The sequence below is a fragment of the Macrosteles quadrilineatus genome, unplaced genomic scaffold (assembly GCF_028750875.1).
Source record: "Macrosteles quadrilineatus isolate MER2022 unplaced genomic scaffold, UCM_ALF_1.0 Scaffold_2__2_contigs__length_208266976, whole genome shotgun sequence".
Lineage (NCBI taxonomy): Eukaryota > Metazoa > Arthropoda > Insecta > Hemiptera > Cicadellidae > Macrosteles > Macrosteles quadrilineatus.
This window is the reverse complement of record NW_026542595.1, coordinates 144,468,794-144,490,675: the sequence shown is the minus strand read 5'-3', so window position 1 is coordinate 144,490,675 and position 21,882 is coordinate 144,468,794. Positions and strand designations below refer to the sequence as shown.

General features: G+C 32.9%; 1 protein-coding gene across 1 annotated transcript; it reads right to left on the bottom strand.

The window, feature by feature from the left end:
• Positions 1–405: 405 nt before the first annotated feature.
• On the bottom strand, positions 406–10,625 carry LOC128985700 (glutamate dehydrogenase, mitochondrial-like). Its single transcript, XM_054405492.1, has 9 exons — positions 10,178–10,625; positions 8,305–8,505; positions 4,599–4,685; positions 3,818–4,005; positions 3,059–3,175; positions 2,515–2,676; positions 1,556–1,760; positions 1,276–1,430; positions 406–678 (listed from the first exon to the last, which is right to left on the bottom strand). Exons 1-9 carry the CDS (start codon positions 10,575–10,577, stop codon positions 562–564), a joined length of 1,632 nt encoding a protein of 543 aa, XP_054261467.1. The 5' UTR covers positions 10,578–10,625; the 3' UTR covers positions 406–561.
• Positions 10,626–21,882: the final 11,257 nt, after the last annotated feature.

Genomic DNA, 21,882 nt, shown 5'->3' with positions numbered 1-21,882 from the left:
TTTTCTATAGGATGTGTTTAACAAGCGTTTTCTTATCAAATATTTTATGCCAGTTGTATTTTAGTGTAAAGTATTTTTGAAACTTTGTTAAAGATAACGTGATATATAATTTTATCAGTTTTCGTAGATCGTGTATGGTAAATTTACGATTATTTTTATTTGTACGTATCAATGTATAAGATATCTAACGAAACCATGCCTATCTTGTTTGTTTTATGTTGAGTAAGTTTATAATGATATTTTTTCCTGAGAAAAGTCATTATCTTTTTAATGGCCCACAATTAGGCACAGCTGTCCCTGATGATTGAGATGCTAATAAATTGGGTAGTGTTGCTTTCCCAAAAGTAGGCCTACTGAAAATGTCGAAGAGTTTAGAAAAAGGGAAAATTATTAATAACTTAACCGTTACCCATGCGTAGGTTCATTATTTATTTACATTTACTTTATTTACATAAATGTTATCTTAAAGTATTCTGAAAAAATACAATTATTTTTAAGTACTCGGGCTTAAAACAATGACACGAGATGCGTTTAATGGATGAATTAGAAGCAAAAGGTGCTTTAAAATGCCATTCCAGCTTCACGATGAGTCTCGTATATCTTGACGATGGAGTTGACGTAGGCTGCGGTTCTCAGGTCAAGACCCAGATTGTACTGCTGCGCTGTTCTTTTGATTGCCTGAAAAGAAAATTTTGGCAAATAATTGCTGTACCGTCGATTTAAACCATTGAAATCTACCAAAATTATTCTTGTAAAAATTATATTCAACTGAACTCTCTCTTAGTTGAACCTTGAGATTTTTGTTCTATTTTATATTCAATGTAATCAATGATTGGCAACATCCAAACCCATTTGATAGAAACCTAATTTTGGGAACCATATTATGTACACTTTCTTCACAATCTGTAGCAAATTGATTTTACCTCACATTTTTGGAAATTTCCTGGAAGTATTTGTATCCATAAAAAACTATTAACTATACGAGGTATTTTAATCCCCATGTAAAACAATATTTTCCGTTGGTTGTGCCTTAGAATCCTTCCAAATTATTTCGTATTTAGTTCAACTGAATTACATAAGAAAAAGGTAATTAGAAATATTACTAAGCAAGTTTGTTCGATTACAAATTTGTGTGGGGCTACCATATACATTTACTATTTTATTTATGTGAAAGTGGATGTCTTTTACCTAAGATTTTATTTTGGGCAGTGCATCAAATTAGAATTAACATCCAATGGTTTAATATACAGGTTAAGCGAACCATGATTATCTTACCTTGGCAGATCGCTCCATTGTGTAGTCCAGCCCGGAGTGGACAATGTCTTTCTCGGAAGCTCCCGCAATTCTCTGTTGGAAAGCATCTGAAGGAGTCACGGGGATCTTTCCTCCCTGAGCTCCAAACTTTCGCTCTAAAGACTCCTGGACGGATTCTGAAACGTAACACATTGTCTAAAGTTTCATACAAAATAAAGCTGTGCATTTAAATTGTTTCTACACAAACCTCCGAGTGTGCAAAAAATCTTTTAAATTATGTAAACAAATTAAAATGGTATACCTAGCAGGTGGTAGTTGGACTCCCGCTCGTACTTGAAGGTAAGTCTACCGTAGGACACATGGTTGAGGTTCTTGAGCCACTCAAAGAAGGAGACGGTGACTCCACCAGCGTTGAGATAGAGGTCGGGGATGACGAGTTTGTTGTTCTCCTGAAGGATAGCGTCTGCTGCTGGCGTCGTGGGGCCGTTAGCGGCTTCGCCTATCACCTAAACATACATAATAACATACATTAATATGTGTCGATTTCCATAGAAAACTTCTCAATATTTCTTCATCTAGTGATGTAATTTTTTAAATATCCTAAGTTTGTCATAAGACATATGGGAATATTGGGGTCTCAATGTTCTCAATGTTGGTAAACATAAATAAATGTAAGTAAACATAAAAGTGTATTTGTTCCTTTAGCAGGTATTAACGGTTTTGAAATGTAGGTAAAAGCATATCATAATGTAGATGGTATAGTAGGTGTCTTACTAGCAATGCTTAGGAGTATGTATATTTGACCTTTTGGCCAATAATTTTCTCATTTGTTCATCAACATACATGAAGTCCCTAAAATAACTTAGTATTACAAAAAACTTAAGGTTTGTTTCTTAGTTTTTTTCTTCGTTGGTTATTTTTGTTCTTAAAACTTACTCATCGTATATGAAACCTGTATCAAACAAAATTTTGAAGCAAATGGGAGATGCACGTAGATTTAAAAATATTGTTAATGTTGGTTTTCATAAAACTAGAAGATGAAATCATAGTCCGAGTTTGAATTATCAATGTGACAATAACAATTACAGTGTAATTTTATTACTGGTATTCAACAGGGTGAGGTGATCATTAGGGAGTAACACTACAGTTGCATACAAATGATCTCTTTTCATTTATCTACTTCACGCTCAGCGTCTGTCTCATTAAGAGTATTCCCTGTGTAACCCAAGCGAGGATAACAATAACTAAAGCATGTCTGACCTTGGCCTTGATCTTGTGCGCGTTATCTTTAGTGATGACCTTCTCCAGAGCCGCTGGAATAAAGATGTCGCACTCCTCGTACATCAGACTCTCACCTCCGTACGGTTTTGCTGAGGGAAACCCTTTGATTGTGCCGTAGTTGATCCTGTAGTCTTCCAGAGCCTAGAATATATAGTTATCATATAAAATTATACTACAAGGGGACCCTACTTTAGCGGACCTTACCAAAAAACTAGCTATTTAGAATAAACTTGTTTTTATTTTACTATTCAAACTGCTTTTTTAATTTTTTTTTTTTTTGGGGGGGGGGAGATTTTTTATACCCACTGTAAGAGTCTGGTAAAACACAGTTAAACCATGCTTTCCACAAGTACTTTTAATTTGTATTTTAATTTTTGTCAATAGTTTATCTTGAGTGTCAAATATGATGATGGAGTGCTTCAAAGGAATTTGAATTTTTTTTCCTATAGCACCCATCCCTTTATATGTATTGTACATCAATTCTGTGGTTTGATAATTCCAAAACTTAAAATCTGTTTCTTACCTTAGGGTCGATTCCTTCAGGGTTGAATATTGAGCCATTGTACTCCATGACTCCAATACACCTGGCACCAGCTCGGTGGAGGTATCTCATAGTGTGAAGACCCACGTTACCGAATCCCTGTACAGAAATCAAGATGGTAAGATGAATCCTTAGAAGAATATTATTAAACAACAGTTAGTTTTTTAGGAGATATATACAAGTAATATTCCATACCCAGCTTTTTTAAGACCAACGCTGGGATATTTCATGAGATAATATACTCTTTGTATTTTTCTTCTGGTTAAAATTTGCCGGTGGCGCAAAAATATTTTTTAATTTTTTTTTTCTAGACAGCTTCCTGTATATTTTAAGCAAATGATAAGAAACTATTCAATTCTAACACCGTTTTTGGAAACTGAAATAGACATCTCGTAGTTGATTAACCAGTGGATTAAGCCATTGATAATCAATCCACTAACAGGTGTGTTATTGCCTATATTTGATTAAATTTTACCCTTCACTTTTGGGACTGAAATAGGTAATGTTAATTAAGTGTTAAATCAGGTGCTTTTATTTACAATAAATTAAGCTTGCAGATTTACTGGCTAAATGTTTGGCACATTCTACAATCCTACTATAATAAGAAATGTATAAGTTTATTTATTAGGGTTTTTTTCATTCGGGTTCTTAAATAGTCCGGTTAACCTAGAAAACATTTAATTGATTAAACAACAATTGTTGGAACAACATCATTGTTTCCTCAAAGCTCACAAGTATTACCTGCACAATGAAGGTTTTCCCCGCCCAGCCGGGGCTAAGTCCGATGGTCTTCATGTATGAGGCATCATTTATGAAGTTCTGGATACCATGGAACACTCCACGTCCTGTGGCGGATACTCGTCCATGGATACCTCCCTGGTTGATGGGCTTGCCCGTTACACAACCGTGGGAGTTGATGTCTTGATAGCCTGGGAAATGTTTGGAGTTCTTACAGTATTTAGTCACCATGATCACGATATTGTCAACGTATCATATTTCTCATTGTCTAGGACTGGATATTCTCACTGTGATACTCAATACCAGTTAAATACTAGGTTAAATGATGTACCGTATTAATTAAACAGTACATAAAGGGACCAAGCATTAATTGGTTGACGAATTAGGGTTTTTTCTCCACAAGATAACAGAGCATTAAGGTACAGAGGAAGCATTTAACGGTACAGCTTTAGTCGGTGGTGTTTAGGGCAAAGTCCAAAACCACCCCATCACCGTCATTTACTGCAACGCTCATGGTGGAGAAAGACACTGCGCCCTGTGCAATAGGAATTTCCGCATAGTTATCACTCGGGTTCTTAACTGCTCACCAACAGTATTTTCCTACACTACATAGCCTGCTAGAGCTGGATGTGCAAGGTTTCTTATAAGCAAGTTTATTTCCCTCTGAACATTACTGCTCTGTGATAATAGGTACTAAGAGCTTAAAGAATCTTAAAGAATACAACATAAGCTGCCATAATCAATGTCCACGGTAACAGCTGATTGGGGAGGTTTTGTTACTTACCGATGGTCTTAGCGTAAGTGTCAGCAATCCAGGACATTTCCCGCTCTCCTGTTCCCATGTCTGGAGCAGGGACGTCAACTCCCGGTCCTGAAATATAATCAATAAATAAATACAGGTTACCTTACGTCTATATACTATAAATAAATTCATGTTATGTATCTAATAGAAATGTGTCTTTAGGTACTACAGTACCAAAATTAGCAATATTGACATCAAACAATCTTTGGGTTGCTGCAAAAACCCATTTTGTACTTTCCTTCCTTGTTGTTATCCAAGCCAAAATCAGTTTAGTAAATATTTTATGTTATCGATAGTTAAGATAACAAATACTAAGCGATATCTTTACGTAGCTCATCAGTGATCTGGCCTATTGAACATTGTCCAGTATAGTAGTTGCTTATCAACCTGTTCTTGTGCTATGAAGCACACTTGGAGAGCTTTGAAGTGTCTTTTGTTTACAGGCACATGACATTTTGAATAGGTTTATTACTCGTCACTAATCTGGCAAATTCGATAAGATTTAGTGTGATCCAATGTGTAGTACTCAAGTATGATACATTTCATTAATCTTTTAAGATGAGGAAAAATCTGTTATTCTTATTTACAAATTTCAAACATCAATTCAACGATTGTATAAAACAGCAATTTGTACAATTATAATATATCATTCAATTTTGGATAGTTGTATTTTTAATCAGGCCATTTCATTGAGGATTGGCAGAACTTGAACTCATGACCCCTAGGACCGAATTCCCACGCTCTACCACTATACCAGCTCCCTAACATGGATATTGACTTTGGCAGTCTATCAATTCAGATAAATTGTTGTATTTGTTTTATTAAACAAACCTCTTTGATTTAGTAAATCAAAAATTGTTGTAAAAGATATAAGATTCTAAAATAAGATGTCCATTCTGTTTTTATTGCTTAAAGACATTTAGTGTATTCGACATCAGTAATTTATACAAGCACACTCCATCGTTAATTAATATTAACTACTTTATTTACCTCATAAAACTGGCAACGAAATTTCTTATTCCGCGGAATTGAAAATTCTAGTAAATCCATAGTCAAAATGTATTTACTATTAAAAAACTATCTAGCAATTTTTAGCTGTATTATTAAGAATATGTTTTTTGAAGGATTATTGAATTCCAAATAATTATTCCGAAATATGATTTAATTATTTTTTTACCAAAGGTTATTAAACTCTCACCTCTCAAAGGGGATAAACTTGATTTTCTTTCAATATTTTACCCTTTAATTTAATCACTGGGGATGTCCCAAAGCGTTTTCCCAAACCACACCAATCTTAAACTAGGTCAAGACTGATTCTGAGTAATATTCATCTGCAATGATGTATTTCTGCCCAAGGGAACAGGGTGGAGCCGCCACCAGTCATATCTCATGTGCGACCAACGCCTTGCATCATACATTATATATCACGGTACGGTGGACAGCTGGGAAAGGTGTTATGGTATTGCTGCCCAGTTTTAGGTATGAGATTTTCTTTCTTGCAATGATAAACTGATTTTCTTTATGCCAACCTCATAATTTTGTATATTTTTAGTAGTTATACAGGGTTGGGCAAGTATGGAACCTCTATTAACTACTTAATGGGTTGTGTCAGGAAAACCAAACTCTAGACTTCTCTATATGACGTAAAAGTGCATTTTTTTAAACCTAATTTCATCCAAAACCCAAAATAGGTTATTTTGGTGGTTACTCACAAATTTTGAATGCAAATCCCCATGAAAAGCACCTAATTTTAAAGGTCATTAGTTTAAAACAAATCGGTCAAAACTAGAGGTCTCTATCCCAACCCATTACGCAATTTTAAACATGGTATAATTTGGATTTTATATACAAGTATTATATATTATGTATTATGTATCAAGTAAATAATTTCTGAAAAAAAAAACAAAGTCCAAAGTAGCATGATAAATTAAAACGAAAAACTATATCCCACTTGTTAAATTGGATGCATTTTGTAAAAGAATTAACAGTGATTTAACACTATATAACTAGTTTAGTATCATCTTGTTTCATCACAAAACAATAAACTTTTTGAATCTAGTGTGAATTGGAAACCTTTAATTCAATGCAAATTGTTTTTAAATTAAGTCTTTCTACATGATTGTAGAACATGATTGTAGAACATGATTGTCTTTCTTAAAATTGTTTTTACGATTTTTTAATCTTTTTAACATACATATACAGTGGTTGAGAAATAAACTGCAAATGTATTCCAGCATTTCTAGTTACGATGAAATACAGTTTCATCACAATTCTTTGTTCGACTTTATTTCTGGAAAGTATCACAGGATTTATGTTACCAATATCTGCGTTCTGTGGTTCTGTCCCACATCTCAGATCTAAACTAGGACACCGCTAGGTTGAGTGATTCACTCATTGTTCATCTCTGATGATAACACACAGAAATGATTTATCTTTAAATGTCATCTGATAAAGCAAAGAAAATAAATAACTCTGAGGTTTGAATAATTTTTCAGCCGAATACTCAGTTTTTGTTGAATATTGCCAATAAAGCAAGTAATTTTGCTCAGTTAATCTTAAGAACTATCTTCTCTTCTCTTTGCAGAGAGTGCACTCAAAAAATCAAATTGGTGTAACAGAAGAAAAACAACACAGACACCACACAGATCCAGTTTTTGTGTTTTGTATAGCTTTTATTAGTTTTAGGCGATGATGCATATCTCCAACTAGTTAGTTTTTATTCATCTAACACTGCGTCCCAAAATGTTTTCTGAATACAAAGTGTATAACAGAGCTTTCAAAAATGTCATTCGAGTTTTTGAATCTGTAAATAGTTATGGTTCGAATAAAAAACATTTTCTAATGTCGAGGACGTTGATTTCATTAAAGAGGGCATCCCAAGGGTAGCACCGACACCTGCCTAAGGCTGCTTTTACTATCGCCTTTTGGGTGATTGTTAATGGCTTTAAAGTATAACCATATGCACAGCCAGAGGTTATTATTCCTCCGTCAAGTAGGGACTGCAGTTAATCTATTGTTTTTAAGATATTGTAAATGAAGTTCACAAACAATATACAAACGATGAGCATGGTTTTTAATCACTACTATTTATCTCTAGAAGATATGATAGTGTAACTGTCATTTTTTTTAGCAGTAGCATGAAAAACTCAAAACAAAGTTACTTTTTCCTATGAGATATCATTGAAATTTAATATCGTCTCGTTGAATGGTCAAGAAAGTAAAAATATTATGAGGGCAAATAGGTTCACAGGGTTCTAGGATTTGCCCTCAAAAGAACCACCTTTATTAAATTTTATTAGTGTTTGTAGCATTCAATATACAAACAACAAATGTTCTATTAAAATATAAATTAAAATTTGAAACGCAAAATTATTTTGATGAATTCAAATCTTAAATCCAAGAATTGAAAAAAAAACGTTGAATCTTCATATAATTTATGAACACTTGTTACTTTTCAAAGAAAGTAAACACTAAAATAAGTTCATTGCATTGTAAATTCTGATCACTACTATTAATTAATTAATTAACTAATAGTAAACTGTAAAATTAAACATTAATTAAAATTAAACACTGTAAACTGAGCTGTAATCAGTAACTACTTATTACACCAATTCAAGGTTTTACTGGAGAATTATCTTAAGCATTTTAACAATACAACAATGTCAAGCTAAAGAGGTTTACTACTGACCAATGAAGCCTTTCTTAGCAAGTTCCAGTGCGAAACGGCGAGTGATTGTTTCAAGCTCCAGCTCACTGTAGTTCTTAGGGTTGATCTTGACCCCGGCCTTGGCACCACCGAAGGGAACGTCCACACAGGCGCACTTGAATGTCATCAGCGCTGATAAAGCCTTCACTTCATCCAGGTTCACGTCTTCCGAGTATCGGATTCCTGAAAAATATTTATAACACTCCATTTAGTCCTTTTCTTGACTGCGCCTAAACGACAAAGGAAGGAAATTGAAGGACTAACAAACCTTTTTTCGTCAGTTTCGCTCTTTTAAAAGATTTCTGATCTCATGGTATGACCTAGCCCCGGGGCCGATTTACTCATTCATCTTGTGGCCCCCAGTTGTTAAAAACACCATCCGTTCATATTAAAATAGATGTATAAATATATGAATAAATTTATTTTTGTCTATTCTGTAGACAATGTATTACATATTACCTTTATCACAATAGCTCGCGTAAATACTATCCTAATTTAAATATTTCTTTTCTCTGTTATGTAAATAGATAATACATCTGAGCAAGGAAATATTTAAGTAAAGATCCAATCAGGCAAATAAACATTCACTTAGTTTGCTGCGACGGGGGTATTTAATTTGTTCGACATGTCGTAAGATAGTTGAAAAGCTAATCAGACCGAAAGGCATAAGGACAGAGAGAAGGGTCGACATAATCACAGATTCGCCATTAAGACAGATTATGCAAGAAGATTAATTAAGGATGCGATTACAGTAATTAGAATGTTGCGATTAATTAATCACAATCCCTCACGAATCGTTTTGTAAAGTAATAAATAACGTTAAGCTACGATTTTGAGAGCACTTCAACGTAGTTTGACTATGTAATATATCTAAAGGATATTAGGCTATTAGAATGTTCTCTGTAGATGTTCACTGTTGATCCAAAAGTGTTCTATGGTGTATAACAATAACTGCTTTGCTAAAAGAAGCGTATTTGAATTCTAAATAAGTCACAAAGCATTGATAATATTTTTTGGCATCTCAGGCCTAAGGTACGTAAAGTATAATGCTAAGATTATTGGAATATTTATTATCATTGTATACTGTAATCGGCATTCAGGTGTGCAATTCCGTTATGTTTTGTATCAATGGAGAGGGTATAAACTTGATGACATGATTGGACCAATAAAAATTGTTTAGGCCAGTGTATATGATCTGGAAAAAAAGGAATGGGACTTAAAACTTAACTGGATTATAAACTAGGTTGGATTATTCTTAACACTAAACAAGCAAAAATTGTTTTTCAATAACCCATGATACATATTTTCTTTTTCAGGCTATTGGTTTCTTTAATACTTACATTATTAATGGTTAATGATTAGTTTATTATTTTATAATACATAAGTAATTTGTTCTATTTTCACTTGGATATTACAATAATATACGGAAATTTTTGGTAATTTCTTAGAGTTTTTATTTTAAAAAGTATTCAGTGCAGAAAGTTTACATGGGTTTGATTCTGTTCCTTGACATAGAATTTATTTTACGCATTTTCAATTATATATAGAAACTAAAGTAATGTGAATCCTACTTATGTAATGAGAGCACTCTGAATAACTTACCAATGACCAAATGAAATGAATAACTTAGACCAATGTCATTTTTTCAGTTTTAACAGTTAAAACCCTGAATTTGTGTTTCAGTGTCTCAAATTCAAATCTTACCTTGACTATTTTACACAAACACGGGGATCTAGAGACCAGCCTAATTAAAGAAATTGTATCTAGACCAAGAACAAAGGAGTGGAAGAGTGTAACTGTCTATTATGGAAAAGTTATATTTACTTCCAGTACAAAAACAAAAAGAATTACTTACCTCCCTTGGTAGGAGTTCTATGCGTGCTGTGCTGAGATCTATACCCTGTTATAATCTCGTAGTCCCCACTGTCCCTCCTGATGGGAAAACTGATCTCCAGGATATGATCACAAGTCTGCATCCCCAACAGGATTCCCTTCACCTTCTTCCTCTTCTCATCCGGAGGCTCCCGTCCCTTCATGTCCTCCACCAGCTTATCCTCAGCGATGGAACACGCACGGTGGAAGAAATACTCCACCATGTCGAAGAATTGAGGATTTGCTGCGGTCGGGACATCTTTTAGCTTCTCAGGAATCGTGTGGCGGTAGCGAGTGTTTTGAGTCGCTGGGACAGTAAGGGTCAAAACCCTACCCAGCTCTTGACCTAACGGTAACTTACTCACTGTCTTTATTCCGAACATTTTACACACTGTAAAGTTACACACTAGCTTAGCAACTGACTTTCAAGAGGCGTTTTAAGGCGTGGTATCACGTGACTATCACTGATAACAGCCGGTAAACACTTATCAGTGACATTGACACACACCGACTTATCTGTCACTTTACCCACACTTACCCGCACCTACTTCACTCGCAGTCGTACAACCATGCTTTTTAAACTAGCACTTTAGACAATGTTTGTAACACAAACATTTGGATGTAAGAGTACTGTATAATATTTAAACTCGTTCTCACAACAATTAAGATATGATGCGGAATCGGTTTGAATAATTATCAATGTATGACGTATATCCAAATTATTCTTACACTATCGAAATAAAGTGTTATGTAACATCTAAGTTTTGGCATCACCAATTGTAGCAGATTTATTTGATTAGTAACCATGACCTACATACACTGTACACATACTCGTACATTTGCTTCGTGATACTTTGTATGTTTTTATTCTATGTAAAAAGTTTGTAATGCTGTTATATTAGTTAAATAATATCAGGTTAATTCAAATTTGTTTAGATGTGGTGGTAAAATATAAAAAAAATTATACTACAAGAATACTAAATCTTGTGGATGATGGAAACGTATGTATTGAATAACCAGGATCAACATGAACATCCAACAACTATATTCTGTCGAATTGTATATAAAATTTCATTTTGTATTTTACAACAGCGGTCAACGCTAAAGTGAATACCTCTAATCGGATACACACATTCTTGATATTCTTTTAAATCAACATACCGTGATGTATTTGAAGAAATTAAATACCTACAACATTTAAAACAAATTATAGGAAACGTAAATGTGTTTAAAATTACAAATTTTATGAATAAAACTTGTAATTTTGTATTACAATTGATAATTTTTGCACAGGTAAGTGTAAGCACAAACCCCTATTGACTTTAACTTTTACCTTCGTGTTTTTTATTGGAATTTGATCATTCAGCTCATTACATTTTTCATTAAAGAATTACGTGCTATTTAAAAAAAAAACTAGCTAAAATACTCATAATGAGAACTATATTTTCATTGGCTTTCAGTTACACTTAACTTTAGTGATATCATAACATTAGTTACCGTAAGCAATGTAATGTTATTCAGGAAGAGTTAAGAACAACTAGAATAAAGGAGAAACATGGCTGCAAGAAGGTCAAACTTGTGCTTAACATTGCTCAACTAATCTTCAAGCTACATGGAGTAGAAAATCTTGTCTATATATGGAACGTCAAACAGGAATAATTTAAATGTGTTTCTGCCAACTTCGACAATTTCCTTGTTTGGTGACATGTAAACGTTGAATGTGCACTGTGCTGTTTCAATAATACTATTCAAAAGAACGAACTAGTTGCATCGTAGTTGTTTACAACCCATCATGACTAAACAAAACGTGTGTATATAATTGAATATGCATCGTGATATTTTTCAGGTCTCTCTTATAAAATAGATTGCATGAATTTGGATTGAATTATTTAAAAACGCTGACAAAAAATCTGATTATAAACAAGGCTTTAATTTTTATTCTAAATATATATAATCTCAACCTATATTTAAAGATTGTTTTCAACAATCTTGAACCAAAAATAAAAATTTTGTATCCTATCTATGGGGAAAGATTCGATTAATGGTATTTTTTGTTTATCAAATGCATTTATTTATTTATTTATTAAACACCAACGGCAAACACCATTTTACATTAAGTAGTTACAAATATTATAAAGATTTAATAATTAACAGATGAGTAACAAGAGGCATTGCATTGACAATCTGTTGTAGTTATGGTCGCTTGGTAGTTTTAATCCCTAAAATGGCAAAACAGTTAAAACTGTTTGAACTCTTACTAAATAATTTTGGTTTTTTATGGTAGTTAAATAACATATCAAATACTATGGAACAAATCATCATTTAAAAATAATGTGGCTTAATACTAAACTGAATGGTATCTTAGTTTTACCCATTTCAATATTTCACAAGGACATATCAGTCCCGACTAGGTTTGAAGTACAGTTTAAAATGTTATTCTAGTTGTTTAGTTTACGCATTCATACTTACATGACAGCATACATAACATTAAAGAAAAATTTTTTTTAATGTTTACATTTATTTTAGATCTGTTTATGTAAAAAGGGAAACTAAAATGTAGATTTTTAAAACTGTGTAAACTCTAGTGCATTTACCTTTCTTTTGAACAGTTTCCTGACCTCTCGTGAAAGAAGACGAATACGGGGACACATATCCCTCCCCCTAGTGCCCCTTAGAGTACATGTTACTATGCGCCAAATAATTTACTGATATTACGTTTCACCGCTTCCACGTAAACTGAGGAACTCGTCAATAATCCAGGTTGGCGATTACCATGACCAATTTCCCAGGACATGGATCAAAGTGAATCCATTAATACCTCTAGTTTAACGTAGTTATCGTAATCAAAACTGTCGCATCAAGGCACCAAAGATTACAAATCCCGGCACAGTTAGCATTAATTATTGAATCACAACAGATCCAAACAAGATTTCATGTTATAAACAGGTTTTAGGGCACAATTAGTTGCATTTTGTATTTTCTGTAGATAGCTTTTGTTAGCAAAGTAGAGAAATAGGATGTACAAAATAAATATACTACTAAAAGCTCCAACGATTTCATGATCATTTATTGTATTATTTTTTCTTAAACATTTCAGTTTCTGATAATTATACAGGTAGTCCAAAAATAACTGACCAATATTAAAATATTTTTTTATTTCGAAAATTTTAACTACATGTGTAATTTAAATACTTAATTTACATATGTACCTCAAAAAACCTTCATTTATATGTAAAAACCTCAAAAGGTTTTTGGTAATATTCAATGAATGTCAATATGACCACATCGCAAACCTGCTGCAAACCTGCTGCATCTCTTGGGGATGGGATTAATGGTAACGCCGCCAGATCCCTAAATGGTGGTCATTTATTGCGATTTGTTGAATATCACCAAATAGATCGTATAAAATTTGTGTAAACCCCTGCATTCATGCGATCTTAGACGTTGCTGTAGGGCAACTATAAATGCCCTTCTGCATCTTATAGGTTAACCTCACATCGGATCGAAGTCATCACTAGGCCCATACTGGATGTCCTTGCTTCTTTATTTGGGGATCGTCTTCATTACTAATAAATCAAATACGTATGTTACAAGCCATGAAAACACGAACATTTAAGTGACAATAACCGGGAAATAATACTGACATTAGGTGGGACACGACGTGATTGGATGGACATGATGTATAGTTGCGGGTCAACGTGGCCGATGATGACGTCATTCCTGTGTCTCCTCGACCCTAAGTATGTGATCAGCCATTCCAAATAGTTTTAAAAGCATAGCATTTATTTAATATTTGCATTATTTCTTCAAGTCTAAAGCACATATCTCCTAGTCTCACGTTTGCCTCGATTAAAAACTTCTTTATTGTTAGATTGGTAAATGACAAGTAAAAAGTCATGCTAAAAAAAGTTTATAACCAGAATACATGACGTCATTTAGTAAAAGTAGCAATACACCGTTGTAAATTCTACACCTCTTGACTCTCGTCACACAATATTTAGTCGTTATGATCCATTACTCATTCAGCCACAACAATATTGTCAACATGTCACCCTGAAGACCACCCATTATTCACAACTAAGTGATATGTTGACCGTAATGTGTTGATCGTTTCATATGCTCTGATTAATTAACAAGATGTAAGTTGAGGGAAATGAAAGTGTTAAAATATTGACCATTTTACCATATTTACATTATTTGTAATCCACACACAAAAAATACCTGCATTGTATTATTTTGTTAGTCTAGTGTACTCTTTAAACCAGTATCAAAATGTTATTATATTTTAAATTTAAATCAATATGCTATCACAGCGATTTTGTCGCATATTGTACTACTAAATTAGAAACAACCAAAAGTTAGTAAATAGGAATAAAATTATCATCTTTCTGGCTAAAACTAACTGCAAATATTATGCAAAAATAAAATAGTTAGGAATGCACTGAACATGTTTTTGAGCGAGAAATATTCCAGTTGCTAATATTTCCTTTGTTACACTTAAATAAACTTGGAAAGATCAAAGTTTTATGTTATGTTTGAAGCCGTGAGTTTGAAATAAGATATAACAGATTATAATCCCTAAATTACAGCGTTATGCATTTAGTTATACAATAATTATATTTCGTCTATAGTTTGTCGTCTGTAGTTTTATTATTTACTGCAATAGAATCAAGCGTTAGTGTATTAAACCCCTCAAATGCGTATTTGAGTCTCATGATCAAACTTATAATGTTATTTCGTTATTTATGGACTAGTTTTGTGTTCATGAATAATTTGATTTGTCCTACAAACATTTTGTGGATAATAAAGATCCTAATGTTCTGGTTTTTTAGGATACATAACAGGAGCAAGTAAAAAAAATAATTTAAAACCTGTGTGTGGCATTTCCAGGTGTTATTGATTAAACGTAAGTATATTAAACTACAAATCCTAATTAGTGTTCCGTGTTCTGCTAGAAGAGCATTAAAGATTATTGTGCCCGTGAGGGCCGTTATGTTATAATGGCTATTAGGACCTAGAGGTGTACAATATATGGCAAACAGTTTGAAGTTAGTCTATATAGTGGAAAACTAAAATTATGCGTGTAGCCTAAATTGTATACAAAGTAGGACCCAAATTATTAATTTATTTTCCCTACTTCAAGCGTAAAATGCAAAAATTCTTTTTCAAAGAATTATTACATAACAAAACTGGAGGGGAAACTAAAATGGTAAAAAATATTTATAGAACCCATGCTGTTGAACTAATTTAGTGGTGTTCTTAGTTCAGCGAAGTACTTTTCAAAAAGTGTTATTTTTAACCATTATGACTTAATTTACTATACTTAAGATAAACTTCTCAGACTTCTCAGTTGGAAAACGTCTTGAAACCAACATTTTAGCGTGTAGTTGAATAAATTGTTTATACATTGAGATTAAAATAATTCAATGGGCTCAGGTGTTTGCAATTGTGTGTTTATCGCTCAATATGCTAAATTACATTCTTATAAGAACGTACTTGGTACAGAAAACATTCACAACTTTAATACTGGTACGTCAAAATCTGATTTACAGTATTAAGTACAAATATTTTACTACACTCTACTGTTTTACATCAAACTTTCTCGTTTTTTTTTCAAGGAGTCAGTTATAAGAGATGCAAATTAATGAATTAACGACACGGAACAACGTTTGATTGGCAATTTTTAGAAAACAATTTGTTAAGTGATGAGACGAATTCCCAGTTATTTAATAACTCGATATACTACCTTAAGCCCACAAAAATTATTGCAACATTAGCATAAAAAAACACACATCGTAAAACATACAAACAAAAGTTCTTTATTTATATAAACATTAGTCCTGTGTCAGGTTCGGGTCTCTGAACATGTCTTAAATATTTATTCATAGGTTTAATGCCCAACCTAATCAACTGTATAATATTAGTCTTTTCGTTTCTTAAAAAAAGTCTTGTGGGTACTTGGCTATTTACTCTAGGACATGAAATCTGAATATGAAGGCAAACATTTACTACAGTATTACAGTCAATCACAAATTCAAAGAAAACAGTTATGTGAGCAACTAGTGGGCAAAGTGGCACTTTTAAAACAAGAGAACAAGGTTGAATAATTTTATCAAGATAAAAAGTCGCTTTGAACACAGTCTGTACATTATATTGCCTGTAGTTGTTGTATTTGAAAACTAAAAATAATTATTTAAGTATTTAACACATGTGCTTACAACATTGAAGTTGATTTTGTAGCTCAGTTCCATTATTGTGGTGAAGGGATAATTGCCAACTTCAAAATTAGGCCAACAAAAAATCCTCTCCATTTTCATACTGTTAATAATCTTTTTGAATATAAGAACTAATTTAATCTGCATGCAGCTTAATTCCTGTTTTATATTATTAAATTTAAATAAACTAAACCTAGATTTAGTTTTGTTTGGTTGCCATCCGGAGTGAGAAAAAGTAGTGAATACAGTACAATTTCAACTATGCTCACTACTGTTTCTCACTCTAAATATACGATTAAAGAAAAACAATTAATTATTGCCAGAAAAGTAAGCTAGAGACATGTTGAGAAATCACCACGTCTTTCAAACAGGTCTTATTGAGCGAAATGCAGATTTCTATGACAACACTGAGTATAAAATGTTACTTGTTTTAAAGTTGTCAACATTAGAAATATTAACTTGATTTACTTTAAACCTGATTTCACAAGATTCAGCTTTTATGTAAGATTTTTTTTTCAGATTAAACTGTAGATTATAAATCGTAGAACTACGCTGCCGGGGTACAAAATGTATTCTATTCTGTTTCATAGTTATCTCATAAATTTAAAATATAGGCTAAATATTTGGATTACTTAACAAATTCCTGAGCTAAAGCGATAAATGAATGTAATTCATATTCCGAGAGTCAACTTTTGCAATATTTCACAAACTGAAAAGTGGTTGGATCCTCATCGCAACAACTAACAAACTGCGGGATTCCTTTCCATAATATTTTCATCTTAAGCTTTTCCGTCAAAATCCTCACCAATGTATTTAATTTAACTCATTTAAAATAAGATTATGGTTTATCTCAAAACTTTATTATAGTATAAAATTTGATATTAGTCCTAATACAAAAAGAATACGCTACGAGCTTTTTTAAGCAAAATTATGTTATAAAAAGCTATGTAATTAAAAAGATCATTAAGAAAAGGATTGGTGTCATTTAAGAAGCAAAATACTATGTTGTCTCTTGACGTAACAGTAATGCTTCTTCCGTATCATTGACGAAAGTTTTTAAAGACTGTTCTAATAGAACATTTTTGAGTGATAAATAATATTAACTTGAAATGAATCCGTCAATTTATTTAACTTTACTATCACCATGATAAGTATAGAAACAAATACTTTCAAAGCGATCTCATAGACATCCGTTAAAATAATTTGTAGATTAAACTTATAAGATGGTGCTATAAAAACCCCAAATGAATTTAGAGATACATAACGACGTATGATGAATTATATTTTTAAACTATGTTTATATTCAACACAAAAATAAAAAGATGCATATACATTTTGAAGAGAGGATATAATATAACCAACAGTAAAAAAAAAACTATTATTTTCATGATTACAAATGGAAGATGTTTATTATCAACGTGTGTTATAGTAACAATTCTAGTTTTTCATCCACTATCTTTACAAGTTTTTTTATTAAACATTGTTATTTACTTTGCAAAAAATGAAAAGGTCTTGAATAAGTATATCGAAAACTGTATTACTTCGATCGTTTTCAAGATTTGTAATTGTATAAAGTTTACAAAAAGTCCTTTTGAATGGATTTGAGGCTAGGTAATAGTAGTTGGCATTTAATATATAAATCATTTGTTGGATATTTTAATTCAGCAAACTGACCACAAACATTTGTTTTTATATGCATATTGGGTATCAATTTAAAGCTCTTATCCTTTATGTGCTTTTTGCGTATTTGGATGATATCCCATGAAAGCCTTTCTTCCTATAGGCTTTTATAATTAATTTCTGAGTTTGTGCTGAATTATATTGTTAATCATCTGAACTTTAACAAGTTTACATTTGTTTACACCAAAACAGTTGGCCATGATACAATTTTGTTTAAATCCATACGAAAATGGTGTTATCGGTTAGTGATGCTTTAGCATAGATCAAACATTCTCCCTTACTATACTTCACAGATGCCCAGATGCATGGTAAACACTGTTACAAATAATTGGACATTACCACACGTAGTCAACAAATCTAATGAGATTAACGATAAAAGTTCTGCACGGTTAAGCACACTGTGTTTTATAGTATACAAGGTTAGATATTATTTATTTTATGGTTAGGTGATAAATGTCCAACTACAATTGTATCCCATTTATTACCATGGTGTTAGTAATTTTTATAGTTTAATCCCATAGTGTTTCTTACCGTTTAATCATAAACTTAAATTTCGCTCACACATTTACATAATAGCTGCAATTTTACCATCTGGATTCTTTAAAGAATTCCCTTTAAACTACTTCAACTGGTTTCATCAATATAGTTTCTACTGAATAATTAAATTAATGGATTAAAAGGTTTTTGCGTTTTATAATTCTTTATTTAAACCCTTGAAGGCACATCGATAAGAAATTAGCTGCATATGTTTTGGCTAACCGACTATAAAATTTTTCTAATTTCTTTTTAATACAAAGTAACACGATTAATTATATTTTTATTGTTATATTTATATAGCTTATGTAACTAAAAATGGTATTGAAGCCTTCTAGAATAGAAGGAGACAAAGTACAAGGCGACTTTAACCAATGAGATCGAGCAAATGTCTGATTTAGTCCGTTCCAGAACAGAAAATGAATTCTCTGCGGCTTTCGGTTAAGTATTTCTTCCATTTGACTAAGTACAAGCAAAGGCATACCACAATAGTCTTCTGATTAATTCATCTATTATCATTTACCAACATATTTTTGTATGCGCATTTAAAAAGATAATATAATGCTTCAGCAAAAAATTAACCCCTTCGTTTCAGTCTCGTTAATGCGTTTAATAATTATGGTTCATTCTTTGTATTATGGTTTGATTATGAAAATTATGGTTCATACTTTGTACAACTTTTTGCCTCAATGATTGAAATACTTTAGTCTATTTCGAGATTGAAAACTCATCGTTAGTTTTAATCGAGGAAGGCTAATTTTAGTCATCAAAGATAACTTTAACTAAAAACCCTTTGGCGGTAAAACTCATTCCTAAAAAGCATCAAAACAGGGATAACCAATTTCAACCTCCTCGTCCAACTTGATTAATCTATTAGTCCGTTGATTTCAATTAATCTCTGGTTTAAAATGGACAGTTGGTGAAGATTTGTTGAGGCTAAATGCTTTCCTCGCATTAACAAAATCAAGTGTAAAGCATTTAACTGTGGGCTTAGTTCTAAATAATAAAAAAAAAAAACATAAATATGCATAACATTGAAATGTTGCATCAGACCTGACCATGCATAATCACATTTAATGCATAGACCACAAGCAACTATGATTGTATGATTATAATCATAACTTCTCTTTAGAAATCTGTAATGCATTATGAAATTAAGAAATGTGATTAAATGATAAAAATTATATAATTTATGTTTATTAACATAAAACTTTGGAATTTATATATTTCATTAGACTCATTATGACACAATTTAGATTGTTTTAGCTATACTATGTGACAACAATACTCACTGTAACAACCACTATAATGTTTATTGTGTAACTTCTACAATATTTTCTTTATAGCAACTTATATACTTTATTAACTTTATATAGTATGAATCTGAGACCTTAATGACCAATGAAGCAACAAGAGCGAAGGCTAAGCATCAAATATTGGAATTGAGATTGAATTCCATCTCCATCAACGTTTAAGCCAGCGATTGGTTGTAAGAAGAACAAAACGTCTTTGTGTCTCAAATTGAAGAAAAGATAGATTTGTCAAAACTCTCAACTTCAAAATCGTAAAATTAGTGGTTGATTTTTTGCACTACTCCATTGGAATCCAAACAAGTCCTTTTTGCTATCATTTATGTATGTATGAATTTAACTCAAGTCATTTTAATCTTTAGGTTTAGATACGACAATTAGACTTTTCATTCTGGGGTAAAATTTGCACATCATCTTGTCTTTCATAGCCGGTAACAATTAAGAGCCTTGGCGTTACCTTAAGAGTTCTGTTTTATTTAAGAGTAGATTTTTCCCCATAATTAAACTTGTATTGAAGTTAAAACGTCATCTAGTTTCAAATTAATATAAGGTTCGAGGGACTTTATTATTACCAACTATAGTTACGCAAAAGACTTTCCAATAAGTGTGAACATTTATGTTTTTTTAATTATTGTTAGAAGTATATATTCTTGGAAAACGTTGAATGGCGTGTAAAGTAATCTTCCATCCATCATTGCAATACTAAGAATCCTGTATTAAATGACACCAATTTCAATTCTATTCATATAAGCTAGAAATGGATTGTTGATGTTTTTAAGGAGAAGATATTAAAATCTACAAACTTGCAAACGAATAAATATCATGTCTTGTTAAGAAATATCTGATGTGTGTTGGGTGTAGAAAAGATGTTCACAGTAACAATTATTTTCCACAGTAAACATAATACTTAATACTCTTTCCACTTTCCAAAACACAATTGTGATTTCCTTACTACCAATATAGTTCGGCCGCGTAGAAAGCGACCTCCTCCAGCATTGGTTTAGCATTAGCGCGCAGGTCGTTTTCTAACAATCATCAATCAACAATCAACAGGCGCACACAGGCGATTTTGAGTTGCGCAACAGTTGCCCGACTAATCGGGGGACTGTTGCGCAACTCTCTCGGAGACTCTGAAGTCTAGCGACAGTTGAGCTGGAGTGCGCACACAGGCAACTTTTTAGTCGCGGATCTAGTCTTGAGACGTGTTGGAAATACATTCGTTACAGCGTTCCGAATGGATTTCAATGATACAGCCGTAGTATGTGCTTTGTTGCTGAAGTTTCGCGCGCGAAAGAAAAAGAGAAGATACTGGGTTCATCCCATATATATAGTGAGCGACTTGTGAAAGGACAGAGTCAATGACTTTAAATATAGTCGGCCTCTTCTCAACTTCATCAATTAATTGTTCGACATCCTCACCACGCACACTCATACTTGCAATTTTCTAAAATCTTCACACAACAAGAGAGCAAACACTAGTGACAGTTCTGGCCACGAGTAGTTGAATTCCTGGGGTGAGACTGAGCGACACAGCAACTATTTAGTTGCATGTGTGCGCATCTACACTTGTTTCAATGGATACCAAACCTGGAGCGACAGTCCCGCAACAATTCAGTCGCAGAGCAGTCGCTGGCAAATTGGGTCCGGGAACATCGGTTGCAACAGTTGCGCGACTGTCCCCAGACTGTTTCCTTCGTGTGCGCGCTCCAATTTAAAACAATGTTGAACATTTTAGTCGGGCAACTGTTGCGCGACTCAAAATCGCCTGTCTCAAAATCGCCTGTGTGCGCCTGGCCTTAGGGTCCGGGAACATCGGTTGCAACAGTTGCGCGACTGTCCCCAGACTGTTTCCTTCGTGTGCGCACTCCAATTTAAAACAATGTTGAACATTTTAGTCGGGCAACTGTTGCGCGACTCAAAATCGCCTGTGTGCGCCTGGCCTAAGCGGC